General features: G+C 35.3%; 1 protein-coding gene across 1 annotated transcript; it reads right to left on the reverse strand.

Moving 5' to 3' along the window:
* Nucleotides 1–468: 468 nt before the first annotated feature.
* muc13b (mucin 13b, cell surface associated) lies at nt 469–16,309 on the reverse strand. The gene is made up of 13 exons (XM_037544206.1): nt 16,135–16,309; nt 12,318–12,791; nt 9,665–9,697; nt 9,430–9,549; nt 9,131–9,237; nt 8,915–8,973; nt 6,041–6,165; nt 4,569–4,703; nt 4,388–4,433; nt 4,219–4,256; nt 3,844–3,931; nt 3,558–3,735; nt 469–3,457 (listed from the first exon to the last, which is right to left on the reverse strand). The coding sequence occupies exons 1-13, from the start codon at nt 16,199–16,201 to the stop codon at nt 3,317–3,319; spliced, it is 1,611 nt and encodes a 536-aa protein (XP_037400103.1). The 5' UTR covers nt 16,202–16,309; the 3' UTR covers nt 469–3,316.
* Nucleotides 16,310–16,617: the final 308 nt, after the last annotated feature.

Genomic DNA, 16,617 nt, shown 5'->3' on the forward strand with positions numbered 1-16,617 from the left:
GCCTACATGTGATAAATATTCACAAATTTAGAAATTCTACTAAGCAATGCAACTAAAGCATCTACCCTTTTAAGAAGTCTATAAAATAGCTCCATGCCTATATACTGTTAAAAGTTTTAATTTAGAAGAAAAAAACAGAATAGTAGAGAACCTGCCTGGAAGCAGATAAAAGTGTTGACCCCAAACACAGTAAGGAGGTGGTAGAGAGGTTAATCAAGATTAACAACTGAAAACCTGAGGAGTTTAAGAGGAAAGTCAGGACCTACACTGGATAAAAAACAGATAAAAATGGAAGCTCTACTCACAAAAAAAAAGACCTCTACATGTGCTTTAGACCCTAAAAGAATTCTAGAACACTTGTGGATTCCTGACCATTTTCAAAGTTATAGGATGACTGACTACTGTTCTAAAAAAATGAATCATCAAACTGGGTAAAAAAGACAATTACAAGCTCATTTTAAAGGTGAGTCCTAAATCTGTGAAACATTTTATTATAAATTGAAAATTCTGATTAAAGACTGTGGGGTTGTCTAGAAGGTTAACAGAAAACTCTGTAAAGTTACAGTACATACTGTGTGCACATACAGGGTGATTCCTTCACTTCGTATACAGAACATTTTGGAATTTTACAGCTTGTATTTGTAAAAACCATGTATTGTTTCCTTCACCTCAGAACAATTGTCTTCGTGATCCACTAAAGCAGTGATGCCCCAATCCTGATCGCGCAGGCACACTGCCTTTCACATTTTAATGCTTTTCCTGCTATACTACAACTCTGTAAGGGGTTGGTAATGAGCTCAATGGCTCATTCAATAGAATTGTTCATTCAAAGTATGTAAAGTATTTTTTGTTGAACAAAACCAGTTAATTTACATATTTCCACATGAAGTCAATGTTTTTTATTAAAATGATTATCCATATTTCTTAGAATTTTATTATTCTGTACTGTGGAGGGGTCTCAGATTCTTTGCTCTGTATCTTCAGTCTCATTAAGCATCATAGCAGAAAGTATGCATAAAGCAGGGGTGCCAATAACTGACACTTTGTTTGTTTTCAAAGTTTTTTTTCTTAAACTAGATTTACTTCAATATCTTGCATAATTTAAGTGTGAGATTAAGCCAATTAATCAAAAACACATTTTTCCTTTAATAATTATTACCAAGGGTGCCAATAATTATGGGGTTAAATGTTTGGCCCACTGGAAGAACACAGAGAAAACTGAATATTGACATGATTGTAATATCTGAGTTTGAGGAGTGTTTTTACTGCTAAACATGTTTAGTACCAGTTTACTAGTACTAGTTTAACTGCTAGTTAGCAGTTTTCTTTTTTGTGTTAAACTGATGAACTATTTTTATAGTGTTCAGACAGTGAACATTTCAGACTGAAATGTTTAAGTTAATTATGAACTTATCACTTCTACTGTCATTACTGCTAATGGTGGACATTCCTATCTGTTTTTAATAATGTAGTAAGAAACGAACATCTGTATTTCGTTATGGATATTTATTCAAACATAAACTCATCTCGTCCACAATAGCAAAACTGACAAAAAATCATAGCTCATTGTGCATATTTCATATTTGTTTACAAAGTTTACCTAAAGTTATAGTACATTATAAAACATGGAACAGATGTTGATTTGAAGTGTTTAAGAGGTTTGCATTGATGATAATTTTGCTTCATCTAAACCAGAGCTCACTAATAGGTGGACCGAGGTCCGAGTCCAGACCCAGACACTGTTCTGTGTGTACCTGAGTTTATAACCAGTAAACTAAGGAGAATTATTTAATTTTGACTGGGTGGTCCTATTTTAATTGGCATACCATTTCTAGCATTTATGGTGCATCTTTAGCGGCCCAAGAGACTCACAGACCAATTGCATGCATTGTACAAATCACACGTGACAGTATTCAGCACTGAGAGTTGAGTGAGTGGCGTACACACAGGGGAGGGACGAGGCGAAAGTGGGCCAGATTATTTTACATGATGTGCTCTAAAAAGAGAAAACTGATAATAAATATTATTGAAATATTACTGAATTGTACTTTATGTGATTTGACATTCAGTTGCTGACCACATAAGATGTTGATATAACTACTTCTTCAGTATACAGTATATGGATTGAATCATAATGCAATTAGACATCATGAGGTTCCGGACCTTTGCTTGAGGAAATTTTCTTTGACTGGACATTACTGAATTTTAATTACAGACCTCTGATCTAAACTGATCTGCTTTGCACTGTTTTTTAAAGTATTGATTGGAATTAAGTAAAACGTCTAATTTCTTATCAGCAGATGGAGGATTGTAAGCTGAAGTGACAAATCATTTTTTACAATGTGAGTGCTATTGCGAGTGCTATTTACCCAAGATCCAGCCTAGGCAGCATTAAATCATAAAATACATGCAAAAGAAAACAGATGAAATGTGTCAAACAATTTTCACACTGAATTACATCAGACATTAAACCATGACAAAGATGATCTGAAATCCCCAGATTTATTGTTCATTCTAAGAGGTAAATGATTTAAAACAATTTTTCCAAATTATTTTCTGTCTTTCATTTTTTGTTTGCCAAAAACAGACATAAAATAACAAACTGTACAGTACTTCATCAGACAAATGCACTACCAAACTTACCAAATGTTTGAGTACTGACTGTTTTGGTAAACCATTTTAGCTTGTTTTCAGCAACTCAAAAATGGTGGGCACATGTCTAACAAACATAGCTTTGGATTTCTGTATACACATATAGTCATAATATTGTTAACAAAACACAAAACATGGTAGTTGACTGCAGAAATTTGTGTTTCAGTAGTGACAATTCTTAAATGAAAATTCTTAAACCTTGGGACACATACTTCAAAATAATGGAATCTAACTGCTCACAGTCTGACAGTAAAGCCATGCTAAACTCATGATAAAACTAAGTCTTCCAACTTTAAAAGAAATAAAACTTTAAAACAAATGAAAATACCATAAAATGTAGCATTATTTTTACAAGATGAAATTTATGGGACAGGGTTTAAGACAGTTTCCTCCAATTAGAAAGTACCCTATAAATTATGGTTTTATATATATTGAGCTTATTACTGTTCAATTAATGCCTTGGGTATAAATAGATCTTATCATAGTTTTTATAAATATAAATAAGATCTGAATACTTCATTGTTTTTGATTTTTTAGTAGAATCACAGTGTAAACGAATTCAGTAGATTAGTCCATATATAGGGCCTCAATTTAGAATCCACTGACATGTTAACATAATTTTCTATTTCTATATAATTATGGGTAGACTGTGCAATTAATAACCTCAGATTCTGTCTTCGTCTGGATCATAGTAGGGATTCCTTGTGCCTCTGGAGCCATACCCATTCCCATACCCATTCCTGGCATGGGTCTGGCTGCTATTGCCCCTAGTGTAATAATTGTAGGGATCATAGTACTTTTCCATCTGTAAAAGAAACACTGTATAGGTCAAACAACCCTCCAGCAAAGTGCAGAAGTAATGACCATTTTGTTGATGTTCAGGCTGTAATGAACAGTGTTCTTACTGCTATGTTCTCTGGCTGGTCTTTGGTCACCAGTGCATGTGTGCTTCCACTGTCTGTCACTTCCAGATCGGCTTGTTCCCAGTCAGAATTATGGTTTGCCCGTGGGATTCTGGGAATTCCTACAGGTTTATGGAAATTCATACTGTCCTCTGAAAACTGGGTGCTTTTCTTTGACTCTCTGAAAGGTGAACACACAAATGTGCATAAAATATCTTAACATGAACCTGCATATGCGTAATATGAATTGTTGTGCATATCTGTGCATAGTGAAATGATGTGCCCTCACCTGCAGCTCAGAACTATAATAACCACAAGTGCGGCAATTAACAGTGCACCCAAAACACAAGAGATAATGACCACAGCCAAGAGATAATCTGTAAAGAGACATATTTTAAGGTTCATAATCGCACACTCTTTTAAAACACAGGTTGGTTTAAATATTGTGTACAAGCATCATTCATATTAGGTTTTATTATAATATTAACCACTTAAATCCTTAGCTTTTACCTCCTAAGGCTTACCTTTAGTAACTGCATAGAAACGTATAAAAATTAGCTAGGCTATTCTTAATTGTTAGGAGTAATTTATAGTAGGAGGAACAGAAGTGGACATGCATATCTCAAAGCCATTTAAGGGGGATAGTAATAATAATAGCACTTACATTCATCACAGTTGAAACCAGAATAACCAAAATCACATCTGAAACAAAGAAAGTTCCATAGTCTATATAATATATGTTTTGTATCAAGCACAAGTTATCATACGTTTAGTGATTTCAATTTCCAAATCAGAAAAATTTTCACAATCCATATGTAAAAGATTACACTCACGCTTCACACGTCTTCGAATTCACTGCTTGCTGACCGCTGGGACAAGCTAGAGAGAAAGGAAGCGAGCCATCTCACGTCAGAGAAGTTCAATGAAAATTTTCACTACACTTTAATGGTGAGGACTCAAGACAATGCACTGAAATTTAGTTTAACATTTAGACCAACATGAAAAGAAACTTACCAATGCACGACCGTTCTGTTGACCATTCAGTCGAGGCCACATATGCGGCTTTGCAAATGCAGCTAATAACACCATCTTTAGCATCACAAGTTGTGGTCATCTCATCACAGTAATTTTTAGTACATGTGTCAATTTCTGAAAAGGGACCAAATGGATAAGACTTACAGTAAGGCATACTTTTATAAACAAAAGACAATTCTTTGTAATGTGTTCTTGCAAAGTACAGTAGGCCTGGGTGACATACAGAAATAATTAGCACAATATTTTCTATTTAAAAAATTATGATTGTCGAATATATGTCCACCGAACCAATAACCACCATTAGATGCAGCTTTGATCTACTTTCTATTTTACTTTCTGTTTTTAGGTTTTTTTTTCTTTTTACATTACCTTTTTAATGAAAATATCTAAATATCTAAAGTTCACACTTTACATAATGCAATACTGACTAACCCACCATCTGTTAAAAACTACTTCAAAAGAAACTTCAAACTGTAATTGATTTCCAAAACCATGTCCACATGCTTTACACTTTAAGAAATGTGGTGCTTTCTGTTGTTATAGCAGTGTTTTCATAATTAAGATAACCCCCTGGACTTTTAAGCTGTATGGAATACTGCATATTTTACTCAAACAAAAAATTATGCAAAGCAGAAACAGTGGGGAATTTACTCTACACAGTATTTCATTTATTTATTACCTTTTACTGACCTTGGAATTCTGATTGATTTCCTGCCTAAGATGGTGATCAGAGGAACTTTCTGTCCAGGTTAGAGCTAGCTGCTCTTAGGCAGTGTTTCTCAACCTTGGTCCTAGGGCCACATTGCCATGCATTTTTAAGTGTTTTCCCTGCACCCAACACACCTGATCTAACTAATCAGCTCATTAACAGCCCATGATTGAGTTTAAGTGGGTGAGGTAAAGCAGGAAAATCACTAAAATGTGCAGTGCAATGGGCCTTCCAAGTTTCAAAGCACAACTGCATCTATTTTTAGTTTTATGCACTCAAGATAAACTTCACACAAAGTAGAATAATTAGAAGGGGAAAAGCTGTGTGGTAGGTAAAGCTAATATTGCAACAGCTTCTTAACAAACCCCCGTCTTTCTCTCTGCCTCCTAAACTGAAAAATTTTTTTTTAAAACCTGGCTATTGGGGTGCACTCCTGCACATTTCTTTAGCGATTGCGAAATTTTTAATTATCAAAATTTATAACAGTAAATTAGTTCTCTCTAGTATCTGTATCAGTTATTTTCCCAACACAGTGATTATTAGCTATGCAATCAGGTTACTTGTCACTCATCAATGATTTCAACATAACAAAATCGCTCTATCGCCCAGGCCTGTACAATAGTGTTCAATTAGTTCAAGTTTTAGTAAACTTAGCAGGTGATCTTGTGCTGCAAAATTCACCCGTTATAAATGATTTTATTATAGCAACTGGATCTGAACACAGATAGAGATGAGCACATACGTGTAAAGTCAGTGATATGTCCACTGTTCGCAGTTGCATTAATTAACAACTGTCCTACTAAGTTGTCCGTAACGTCTGAGCTGGCAAGGAAGAAACTTTCCACATCTGCAAACACACTGCGTAGCCTGTGCAATGGCACAACAGTAATTCAATTCATTCAAAAACAACAGTTTTCAGTAATGTGTATGGCACCATCTAACACAGTTGGGGTAGTTACTCAAAAATAAGTAATTAAAAATGACTAATTACTGTGCTCAAACTTTTAAGGGATTAATTACTTATTAATTAGTAAAGTAATTAGTACATTTCTAAGTGTACAGAAAAAAATTCTCACTACTCATTATGTCTACATTGCTCTCTAAAAACCATACAGATCTGCATCAAACAAAAATATATAAGAGTAGTCCTTATCAGTAGCCCTTATTCACATAGACAAAGCCTATCACTAAATATAATTTTACAGGTATGCCACCATCCTGGCTTTCAAACAGGCAGCCAGCAATGCTTGAATGAAACTGCTGAATGCCGAGATTAGTCACTAGAAACAGTTCAAAAAGAACCATCTTAGAATAAAATGCAAATGTACAGAGCTGTTACTGAGACAATTCTGTTTTGTTTAGGTGTGGTGTGCTCTTTTTAACATATAACATACATTTCATATTAGTGTAATTAGATTTATAGTCCTTCCTGTGTTTGTGCTGTGCTGCTCGCGCTCAGTACAGAATTCATGTAATCTGCTATTGTGGATAGCACACGTGTAAATTATGGACAAGGGCAGGAAAATCTATATAGAGGAAATATATATTTTTAAGTAATACAAGTATTTATTAAAATACTAAGACTTTCTTGTTACCTTGGACAGAAATGGGCCAGAACACAGTCAAATCCCACTTTGGGAGTAAAATCTGAAAAGTCATGTAAAGTCATTCTGGCTCAGATTTTGAAAATCTAGGTAACCGTTTTTTGATAAATACACGTACAACTATGTAACTCTGTTCTAAAGTGTTCACATGTAATGAAGTGTCTGCTGAATAATTTGGCATATTAGTTAATGCAACTCAAATGTGATGTAATGACTGATACGGAGATAACTAGCCTGCTGTCAGCCATGCACTGTAAGCCAGATGTTTCTGCCAGTCTAGATCCCATCATAAAAGAGGTACAGGTTTAGTATTTTGGTTGAAATAGTCATGGTTTTGACATGTTTGATGTTTTGCTGGTTCTTTGTAATCTCTTGAAAAGCTTGTTTGGATTCTTATGTCACTATTGAACAGTAGTTTCAATGAAAGTGTCACTGACTTTTAAAAGATGTTATATGGTGAGCCTATACTTCTTAGCTTATGAACAAATCCAACAATGTTTTTATACATTTAAAGCACCATATTTAGTTCCTTTTTCCTGACTGTTCTTAGCAAACATTCCTGTTCTCCACAGAAATGGAAGCATCTCTAGAAAAATGAACAGGTTCAATAGGGTGAATCCCTATTTTTTTCTAAAGCATTCATGATAAGATCTGTAATGAAATCACCTAGACGTGAGCAGTGCAAAATGTAACAAATTGAAAATACAATCTGTTATTATGTTTATGAAGTCTTTCCACACCTCTCTGTCTGTTTTTTAAGGTCAGGTACAAAACTGTTTCCAAAAAAGTTGTGATGCTGTGCATAATGTAAATAAAAACAGAATGCAATGATGTGCAAATAATTTAAACTCTATATTTAATTGAAAATACTACAAAGACAACATATCAAATTCTGAAACTGATTTTATTGTTTTTTGAAAAATATATGACCATTTTGGTTCAATGCTATTCAATGCTAGCAACACATTTTTAAAAAGTTGGGACAAGGGAACTGTGTTCACAGATAATTGTTTTCAGAAGTGTTTCTAAGCCCATGCAGGGATTTCCACTACAGAATCATGTCTGTTTCTAATGCAGCACCATCTGAGGGCCTGAAAATCATGACTGGCCAATACAAGTCTTCGGTCTTTTCCCTTGCATACAGATATTTTCCTGGATTCTCTGAAACTTCTAATGATATTATGCATTGTAGATGATGAAATCTTCAAATTCTTTGTTATTTTATGTTGAGAAATGTTTTTCTTGAATTTCCATCAATTTTCTTGCACTATTTGCCCACACTGTCTTTTGCAGAATGGTGAACCCCTCCTCATCTTTACTTCTAAAAGACTCCGCTTCTCGGAGGTGTTCTTTTTATACCCAATCATGTTACTGACCTGTTGCCGAATAACCTAATTAGTTGTGAGATGTTCCACAAGGTGTTTTAGTATCACATAACTTTACCAGTCCTTTGTCACCACATCCCAACTTTCGAAATATGTTGCTGGTATCAAATTCTAAATTGGCATTTATTTTTCAAATAACAATAAAATGTCTCACTTTCAACATTTGATATGTTGTCTTTGCATTATTTTCAAACAAATGTATGGTTTAAATGATGTGGACATTCTGTTTTTATTTACATTTTGCATGGCATCCCAACTTATTTGGAAATGGGGCTATAGAAGACCTGCGGTAGGGTTACATGTGGAGTGTTGACCATCATGATTTCTACATGGCTTTTGCTAAATAATTGCTAACATCGGTGATGCTAGTGTTCAAAACTCTGAAGTAATTGAACAATGTCAGGTCAGTTAGCTTACTCAAGAACACGTTTATCTAGTATCTTTCGCACATGGATTTATGCAAATGAGACTTCTTTCTTTCTTTTTCTTTGGTGAAAGGGTAATAAAAGTGATGGTAACATGGTAGCATTTTAACTTAAAATAAGTGAAAAGGCTTCTAAAACAATAAATTGTCATTTGTAAACTCTGCTATCAATATTAAAAGTGACTGAAAGGAATGATACTCACTTTAAACTGTAAACTATAGATCCCCTGTATCCTGGTTGATTCATAAAAGCTTCATTGAGCTGTTTTGAATATGGAAAAATTACAGAAACTTGTGTTACTTGAAGAATTTTGTCTCTTTGAAAACTTACCAGATGTTAACCAGCAGATTATCCAGAGTATGATTAAAGGTGGAAACATTCTCAAATCATATAACAGGTCAAAAAAAAAACCTCTTACCTCCACAATGATTTTTTCTGCTGTTGTTTTGAATATTTCTGTTTTATCGTCTTCCATACCGGAAGTGTAATTTACATTCACTGTTAGTTCAAAGGAGAAAATCTTCCCTGTAATTGATAAAACAGGATTGCAATTACCAGCAGTTGACAGATTACTATTACCTGCAAATTAAACTAGAATTTAAAACATTCAATTCAATTCTTTAATTTAGTTTATTATTTTATAACAAATAGTCCTGCAGTCTGTGTGAAGCACATGGAAACATTCAGGAAAGGAAGGAAACAGCAGCTGGAATGTACCACGAATACAGGAATTCACTTCTACGTTGTAGAACAGTCCCGGCCGACACAAACACCTAAATCCTTCAAAGATCTCCTCACATCTGCTGTCTTGAGGGCAAGGGTTCGAACCACAGGGACCTGCCACATTGATAACGAGAAAAAAAGACAGATTAAAGAACTGAATTCTTCCCTAAAGGCAGCAATAACTTTCCATAGTCTTTAATAGTTACATTATTTCCTATTTCTGTCATACCTAGTGTTGTAGTGGCAATGGTTGTCGTTGTGGCTTCAGGGTTAATAATGTTCCAACAGCAAAATGACAGGAGTAAAAAAGGTGAAAATATTAACATACAATAAAACATTAACAAGCATTTTAGGTAAATAAAATGTGTCATAACACAGTCCAATAAAATCCAGTGTAGGTACAGTAGGTATAATGAAAGAATATAGCAGAACATTTTGTATCTAATATTGATTTAAAGGATACAAATTTCATTAACTGCTAATAATTTCCGTTATTGTGCATTGTTAAAAATTAAACATAAAATACAATCTCAGAAAAAAAAGCTACAAAACTGTCACTGGGGCAGTACCCCTCTTGTCATTATGTTCAGGGGAACATAATTGTACCATAATAATAATCCACTGAAATTATATTTTCTAAGTTGTATTGACTCCACACACCCCGTCTCTTCTCCAGGCTTTCTATTGTTCTGTTTTAAAACATTAAGATAAGAAAAGGAACATATTTCCACGGTGAAAAGCTTATTTAGGGTACATGATTAGTCACCTAAAACCACAGTTGTACCTTTACACTGTTTATAGTTATAGTGGTAAATGTAACTGTGATGTTTCTGCCCAATATTGCAACTGTGATTTAAAAGTGATTGTTTAATTTCAATTTAGAAAAAAAGGTCTGAAGCCTTTTTTTAGCCAAAATGTCCAGCACATCAATTCTTAAAAGCTTGAGGCTTAAATGCTGACTGCTTACAACTTAAAACTGCAAATAATGTAATACATAATTAAAATTGCAGTTCTTGCAACTTGAAATGGCTGTCTTTCAAATTGTGATTTCAATAAAAAAAAGATTAATCTATCAGCCCTAACACACATCAGTATACAAAAATATTAAAGTGTTTCACTCATTGATATGATTGTCAGTTGTTAACTGTGCAACAGTTTCGCAAGACTTCTCTCTATCGTCATTTACATCAAATTTTTTTGTCACAACACTTTGTAATATTTGAGGTTTCCTCTTATTCCAGCTGGCCTCTGTAAAAAAAAAACAAAAAAACTTGATTGATGGGGGGCATATCTCACCATCTGTAAGCAATGCTGCATAAGCACATAGCCTTGCTACACACTAGTCTTGTAGCTAGCAAGCTACAAACCTGAAAACATATGTAAAGCTAACAGAGTGAGCTCTGGTTTCTGAGAGACTCAGTTCAACAAGGTTAATGTTAATTAACTAGCTAACTGTTGTGTAACATTTGCAAGATAACTGACTATGTCAGTGTCTACTTGCTCACTAAAAGGCTGGGTTTATTTTGCATTATTTGCAGTTTTGTTGGTTTCTGTCTATTAGCTCTTATTTTCCTTATTTCACTGCCAGCATGGTAACCTGTAAAAACTGACATAAGGACATAATAATATTAAAATATTTATAAACAAGTGTTCATCTTAATTTTTACATGACCATGTTCCTATTTATGCCTAAGAAATAAACAGGTTCTTTGTTATTGTGTCTTTAAGACTGATGTATGTAAAAATGTCTAGGGTGAAATACTCTGTGTCCACAATTTGAAATGGCAGGGCAAAACTGCTGGAAACTGAATAGGCTGATATATGTAAATACACACTTTTTTGTGACATCTCAGAAACAATGATCTTCAAAACTTGTTTTTACTGCTTAGTTTCAGTTTATGGACTGAGAAGGTAGTGACATATTTAGAAACTTGAACAGTGTTTTCATATTGCATTACTCTTCTTTCAAAATGTTAGGAAAAACTGATTTCCAATGGGCCCTTAAACAAGTTGAAGAACCGTCTCCTACTACTAAAGTATGTGTGAGCAAATGTGCAGGGATATCTACCTTAATAGCCACTAAATGTTTCAAAGAAACTTTCTAAATAACTATTTAAGACATGATACTGTGCATTTTACAAATGTTTCTCAAGCCAGTCACTACAGTGTTTCTTGTTGGACAGATAAAACACACTATGCAGAAATTTGCTCGCATATACATGGCGGTAGCCAATCAAAATGGAATTGTGGCCATCTCAGCTTACCATAGATATCAGACGTTTCATGCGTGTGTGGGCACGGATGCTGCTACTGAGACTAGCCTTTAAGTAATAAGATTAGGTGATTAATTACAAGTCCATTTCTCAATCTATCACCCAATAGATGTAGAACTGAAAACAAAAGAGGTGTATTTCTTCCATTCCAAATCAAATTTCCCAAAATATTTTTCGACATCTTTTGGGCACTCAATCCAATTGTTCATCAAAACTTTCCACTGCAGCCAAGTCTTTGTAAAGTAAAATTTCAACAAATAGTATTATTAAGACTAGCACAACATTTAAATATCTTATTCCAGTCATGTTTTCCAAAGAAACCCTGAAAACTTAAGTAGACTATTCCTCAATTAAATTTAATATAATAGGAATATAATGGCATGTAAACAGAATAACCTCTTTAACCTGATCGTTTTCTCTGTGGACCATTTCTTTAGGTCAGTTAGGGCATCTGCAAAAAAACTAATGTTATATACTTCATGGTATTACAATTTTTGTACACTTAGAACGGAATTTTGATGTTATCTGTTCTACCAATGCCTGAAGTAGCAATACCTGGAGAAGGAGGGCTTGTGGGGACAAGAGCGCCTGGGGTTGTGGCAGACATACCTGTGACTGGGTCGGAAGTGACTGTGGCTGGGTCGGAAGTGACTGTAGCTGGGTCGGAAGTTACTGTGGCTGGGTCAGAAGTGACTGTGGCTGGGTTAGAAGTGACTGTGGCTGGATTGGAAGTGACTGTGGCTGGGTCAGAAGTGACTGTGGCTGAGTTGGAAGTGACTGCGGCTGGGTCGGAAGTGACTGCGGCTGAGTTGGAAGTGACTGCGGCTGGGTCAGAAGTGACTGCGGCTGGATCGGAAGTGACTGCGGCTGGATCGGAAGTGACTGCGGCTGGGTCGGAAGTGACTGTGGCTGAGTTGGAAGTGACTGCGGCTGGGACGGAAGTGACTGCGGCTGGGTCGGAAGTGACTGCGGCTGGCTCGGAAGTGACTGCGGCTGGGTCGGAAGTGACTGCAGCTGGGACGGAAGTGACTGTGGCTGGGGCAGAAGTGTATACAGTCGTGGCAGAGGTTGTGACAGTCATGCCTTAAAGAAAAAAAAGAAAAAAGCATAACTATTACCTTAATTAACAATTTTCATGTTTCCACTGCATTAATGGCCAAGAATATGTCTGATTTGAGATATATTCTCAGTTTTAAATAGCACAATATCTACAGTTACACATCCTGATCCAGCAACATTTTCTATTAGATGCTCTTATCATATATTTTTATGTGACTAGAAGCACTAGCCAGGGTCAGGTTGATACTGCATAAGGACTTTGGAATGTCCTAAAAAACCAAACCAACTGACACACTTCAAACACACAATTTAAAAGTGTTTATTGCTTTTAATATAAAAATAAGACAACATGAGGTTAACAATAGTTGCATTAATCAGTAAGAAATTAATGTTGATGATGCTAATCCAAAAACATTCCCCATATTTTTTGACCAGAGTTAGCATTATTGTAAAAAATAACAGTTTTTTGTCAATGCTAAAATACTCTATTTATGTATGTGCATAACATATATAGTAAAATATATACAGTACAGTATACAAAACCTAACAAACGAGATAAAAGCCAGAATAGCAGGGCAAGTGCTGTCATTATTAATATTAGTCATGAAATGTAAGATTTCCTCATGGGCTAGGGCAATGAAATTTCCAAATTTACAGATCGCTCACAGTATGAAATATTTGCCATAACCCAACAGGACATGACTATCAGGTTCGGTCAGGTTTGAAGCTCTTTTCTCAGATATTTCTCAAGCTTGATCAGGTTCAGATTTCTTGCCCCAAACAGCCAACATTACAGCTTTAATTTTCCCTAATTCAGTCAAATACATGTCCTACTTTAAACAATGAAGCTTCTTTTATTGTCTTAAACAACGTTTACTCTGCCATGCTGGAGAACTTTGCACCGAAACTCACAAGGTCATGAGAACAGCACATCCTGTGAACTATAATCAGGCTAAAACCTTTTATTGCTTGAAGTTGATGATTTACAAAAACAGGTGTTGAGTAGAACTGAGAATTATTCTTGGATAGCTGAAAATAATAAAATTTTATTGTTGGTCTGATGAAAGAGATTTAAACTGCCTCCACTGGTGTCAGTCGGGTTCAGGAAGTGTTGGGACAGAATTTTGTCTGAATACAATGAAACTCCAGAGGTCTCCTGGACTACAACTGGGCTTGGATTCAAAACTTCTGTTTTGCTATAAGTAGGGTAGGTTCAGGCCCAGACATCAACTTGGTCCATGGTATCCAAGGCAACTTGGAGTGCAAATCTAAACTATTGATGAAATTACAATACATTTAGACATCTTAGATATCTCAGGTGATAAAACAACAGTAATCTAAAAGGGAACGTAAAGGAAGGGTGGAAAATTCCTTTGCAAACAAAAACCAACCAAATCAATAAATATCCCCTCTATTACTACCTGCACTTTTAAATCATGAAAACAACATTCAAGGTAAAATCTAAGGCCCAATCCTATTTCATCCCCTTGCCCCTACCACTGAGCCCTCCGTTGTGCATGTGTAGGGTAAGGGTGTCTGATTTTTGTTGAGAGAGATGGGTAGGCCAAAGGGTTGGGGCTACTTTTTTCAGAGGCACACTCCAAACGGAGTATATACAAGAATTTCTCTATTAAAAATTCTGATAACTATTGTATTATCTTAGTTTAATGTCATTTCAATGGCTAAAGGTCGTTTTCTTCATAACAAGCACAAAAAATCATTAATAGTGTGCTAATATCTTGGTAGCTAGCTATAACTAACTTTCCCGTTCCACCTTAAATAGTCCAGCAGTATTGACGCCTGAAGCACCAGAATGTATCTGTTGGGAAAATCTGAACAAGAAGTTGGTGAATAGCTGACTTCAGCTTCGTATCACCAAAAAATTAGGAGTGGGTGATAATAAACAACTGTCTCTCTTTGAAAGCATATGATGCCTTAAATTTAACTAAAGTATGGAGCCCCGCTGGTGACATCCTGTATAAATAAAAATAATGCATGGTCATGACTTAAGGCATGGAAATGAATAATTAAGTCATGGTCACGATTTAGTACAGCATGGGAATGAGATCCTAATATGTGGTCAAGACTTAGTAAGTTGTGATATCATTCTCACTCCTTACTAAGTCATGGCCACGCATTTATAAGGCATGGTAACACATTATTTTTATTTATACAGGATGTCACCAGCAGGGCTCCATACTGAAGCCCTGCAGTGAGGTTGCTGAAGTTTTCCCTTCACTGCTCTCACTGAAGACTGGCCGGGTCGCCTACAGAGTAGTGCTAGCGGCCTGTTAATGAAGCGATGTTTTTCTTTTAATTGAGGGTTGTCCCATTTCATAGGGCAAAATATCAACCACTACCCCTTGTAACTCAGTTCCAAGGGGTTAGGATGACACTCGAAAACAAGGTGTAAAAAAGACAAAATGGGATTGGGCCTAAGAATCAGAATTTTCAAACATTCAAATAGTCATGAAAGTTTAAAAAAATAAACAGGAAACTCATTTTATACATGCAAATTAGCTTGTTTCCTGTCTGAGTCTTCTGTCTAACGATGGAAGCATAGAAAGACTGCTGCATCTCGTCTATGGCAAGCTTTAACTAAACTATAGCACATAAGAATAAAACTTTCAACAACTTTTAGTAAATTTATCAGGATTTGTTATATATCTAAATAACCCTTCACAAACCCACTGTTTTCCAGCTGTTAACATATGAGGTGAAATACGATGTGGCTAAGCTAATAACGTGATGAGGTGAAAACAGACAATTATATATATATGTATTGTTTTTAAGTAGAATATTTACTATAGTAGTACTTTAACTACATGACTGGATTAAGTGGTTAAAGATGATGAATAAATTATTTTAGAGGGTCGGTATTCAAATATTTTTTTTAAAGAATGCTTTACATATACAAATATGGAACCTGACTGAAATTACTAAAACGATCCATGTTAAAAAATTACCTCAATGAAGTAACAGCTTCAGTACATGTGAAATTAGCTACTAAAACCAGCTTTAAATGAAAAAAAAAGCAGCGGGTCAAAACTCTCTTGAGCTCAACCGCCTATCAGCATAGAAACTGAAGTCTGTTAGCTCTATTCTTCTCTTTTTTATATTTTTCTTCAAAAATGCTAAAGCTAGAACAGGAGACAGACATGTGTCCAGCAAAGCAGTCTAAGTGCTGAACCAAACACCAAAATAAAATACAACAAAAATGACATTAACACTATAAGTATTAAAAGCTTTAGGTGTGAATGGGTGTGAATGACTAAACTGTGAAAAACTAAAACATAACTGAATAAAAAGCAGTAATAACTGAGTAAATGTATAAATGTGAATGTGTAAATGTTAAATCATTACTTACTGGTTGCTGCGCTTGCCGCCGCTGTCACTATCAGGCAAAAGATGAAGAGCTGCTTCAATGGCACCATTTCAATTATTTAAAGACGTTCACAGATAAATAATGTGTTGTATGAGGAAAGAGAGGTCAGTATTCAGCTGAATCCTCCTCTGAAGCTCCTCTCTCTCTAATGGTTCAAGTGTTGGACACTCCTCAAGTTTTAACAGCAGGAAACTGTTTTATTCCCCTCCTGTTTCTCTCACTGCCTGTGAATATGAATAAGTCAATCACAGAGCAGGAGGTGGGGCTTATCTGAATACTAATAAAACCAGGCAGACCAAATAGTTATTGCTCTGTTTTTCAAAATGAAGGCTGCATTTTGAAGGAATGAATCAGACAAATGCAAGTTTGCCAACAGAAAGTATTCCAAAAGCTTTCTTAAATGATCATCTGCAGAAACAAGTAAAGGCAAGACAGAAATGGATGACACTAAAGTGATAGTTCATT

This window comes from Pygocentrus nattereri, chromosome 13 (genome assembly GCF_015220715.1).
Source record: "Pygocentrus nattereri isolate fPygNat1 chromosome 13, fPygNat1.pri, whole genome shotgun sequence".
In the NCBI taxonomy this organism is placed as follows: domain Eukaryota; kingdom Metazoa; phylum Chordata; class Actinopteri; order Characiformes; family Serrasalmidae; genus Pygocentrus; species Pygocentrus nattereri.

Coding starts and splice junctions, on each gene's coding strand:
- muc13b (XM_037544206.1), bottom strand. CDS start 16,201: ATGGTGCCATTGAAGCAGCTCTTCATCTTTTGCCTGATAGTGACAGCG. Junction 4,434..4,568: donor AACAGAACGGTCGTGCATTG/GTAAGTTTCTTT, acceptor CTTTCTCTCTAG/CTTGTCCCAGCGGTCAGCAA. Junction 3,932..4,218: donor TGGTTTCAACTGTGATGAAT/GTAAGTGCTATT, acceptor GTCTCTTTACAG/ATTATCTCTTGGCTGTGGTC.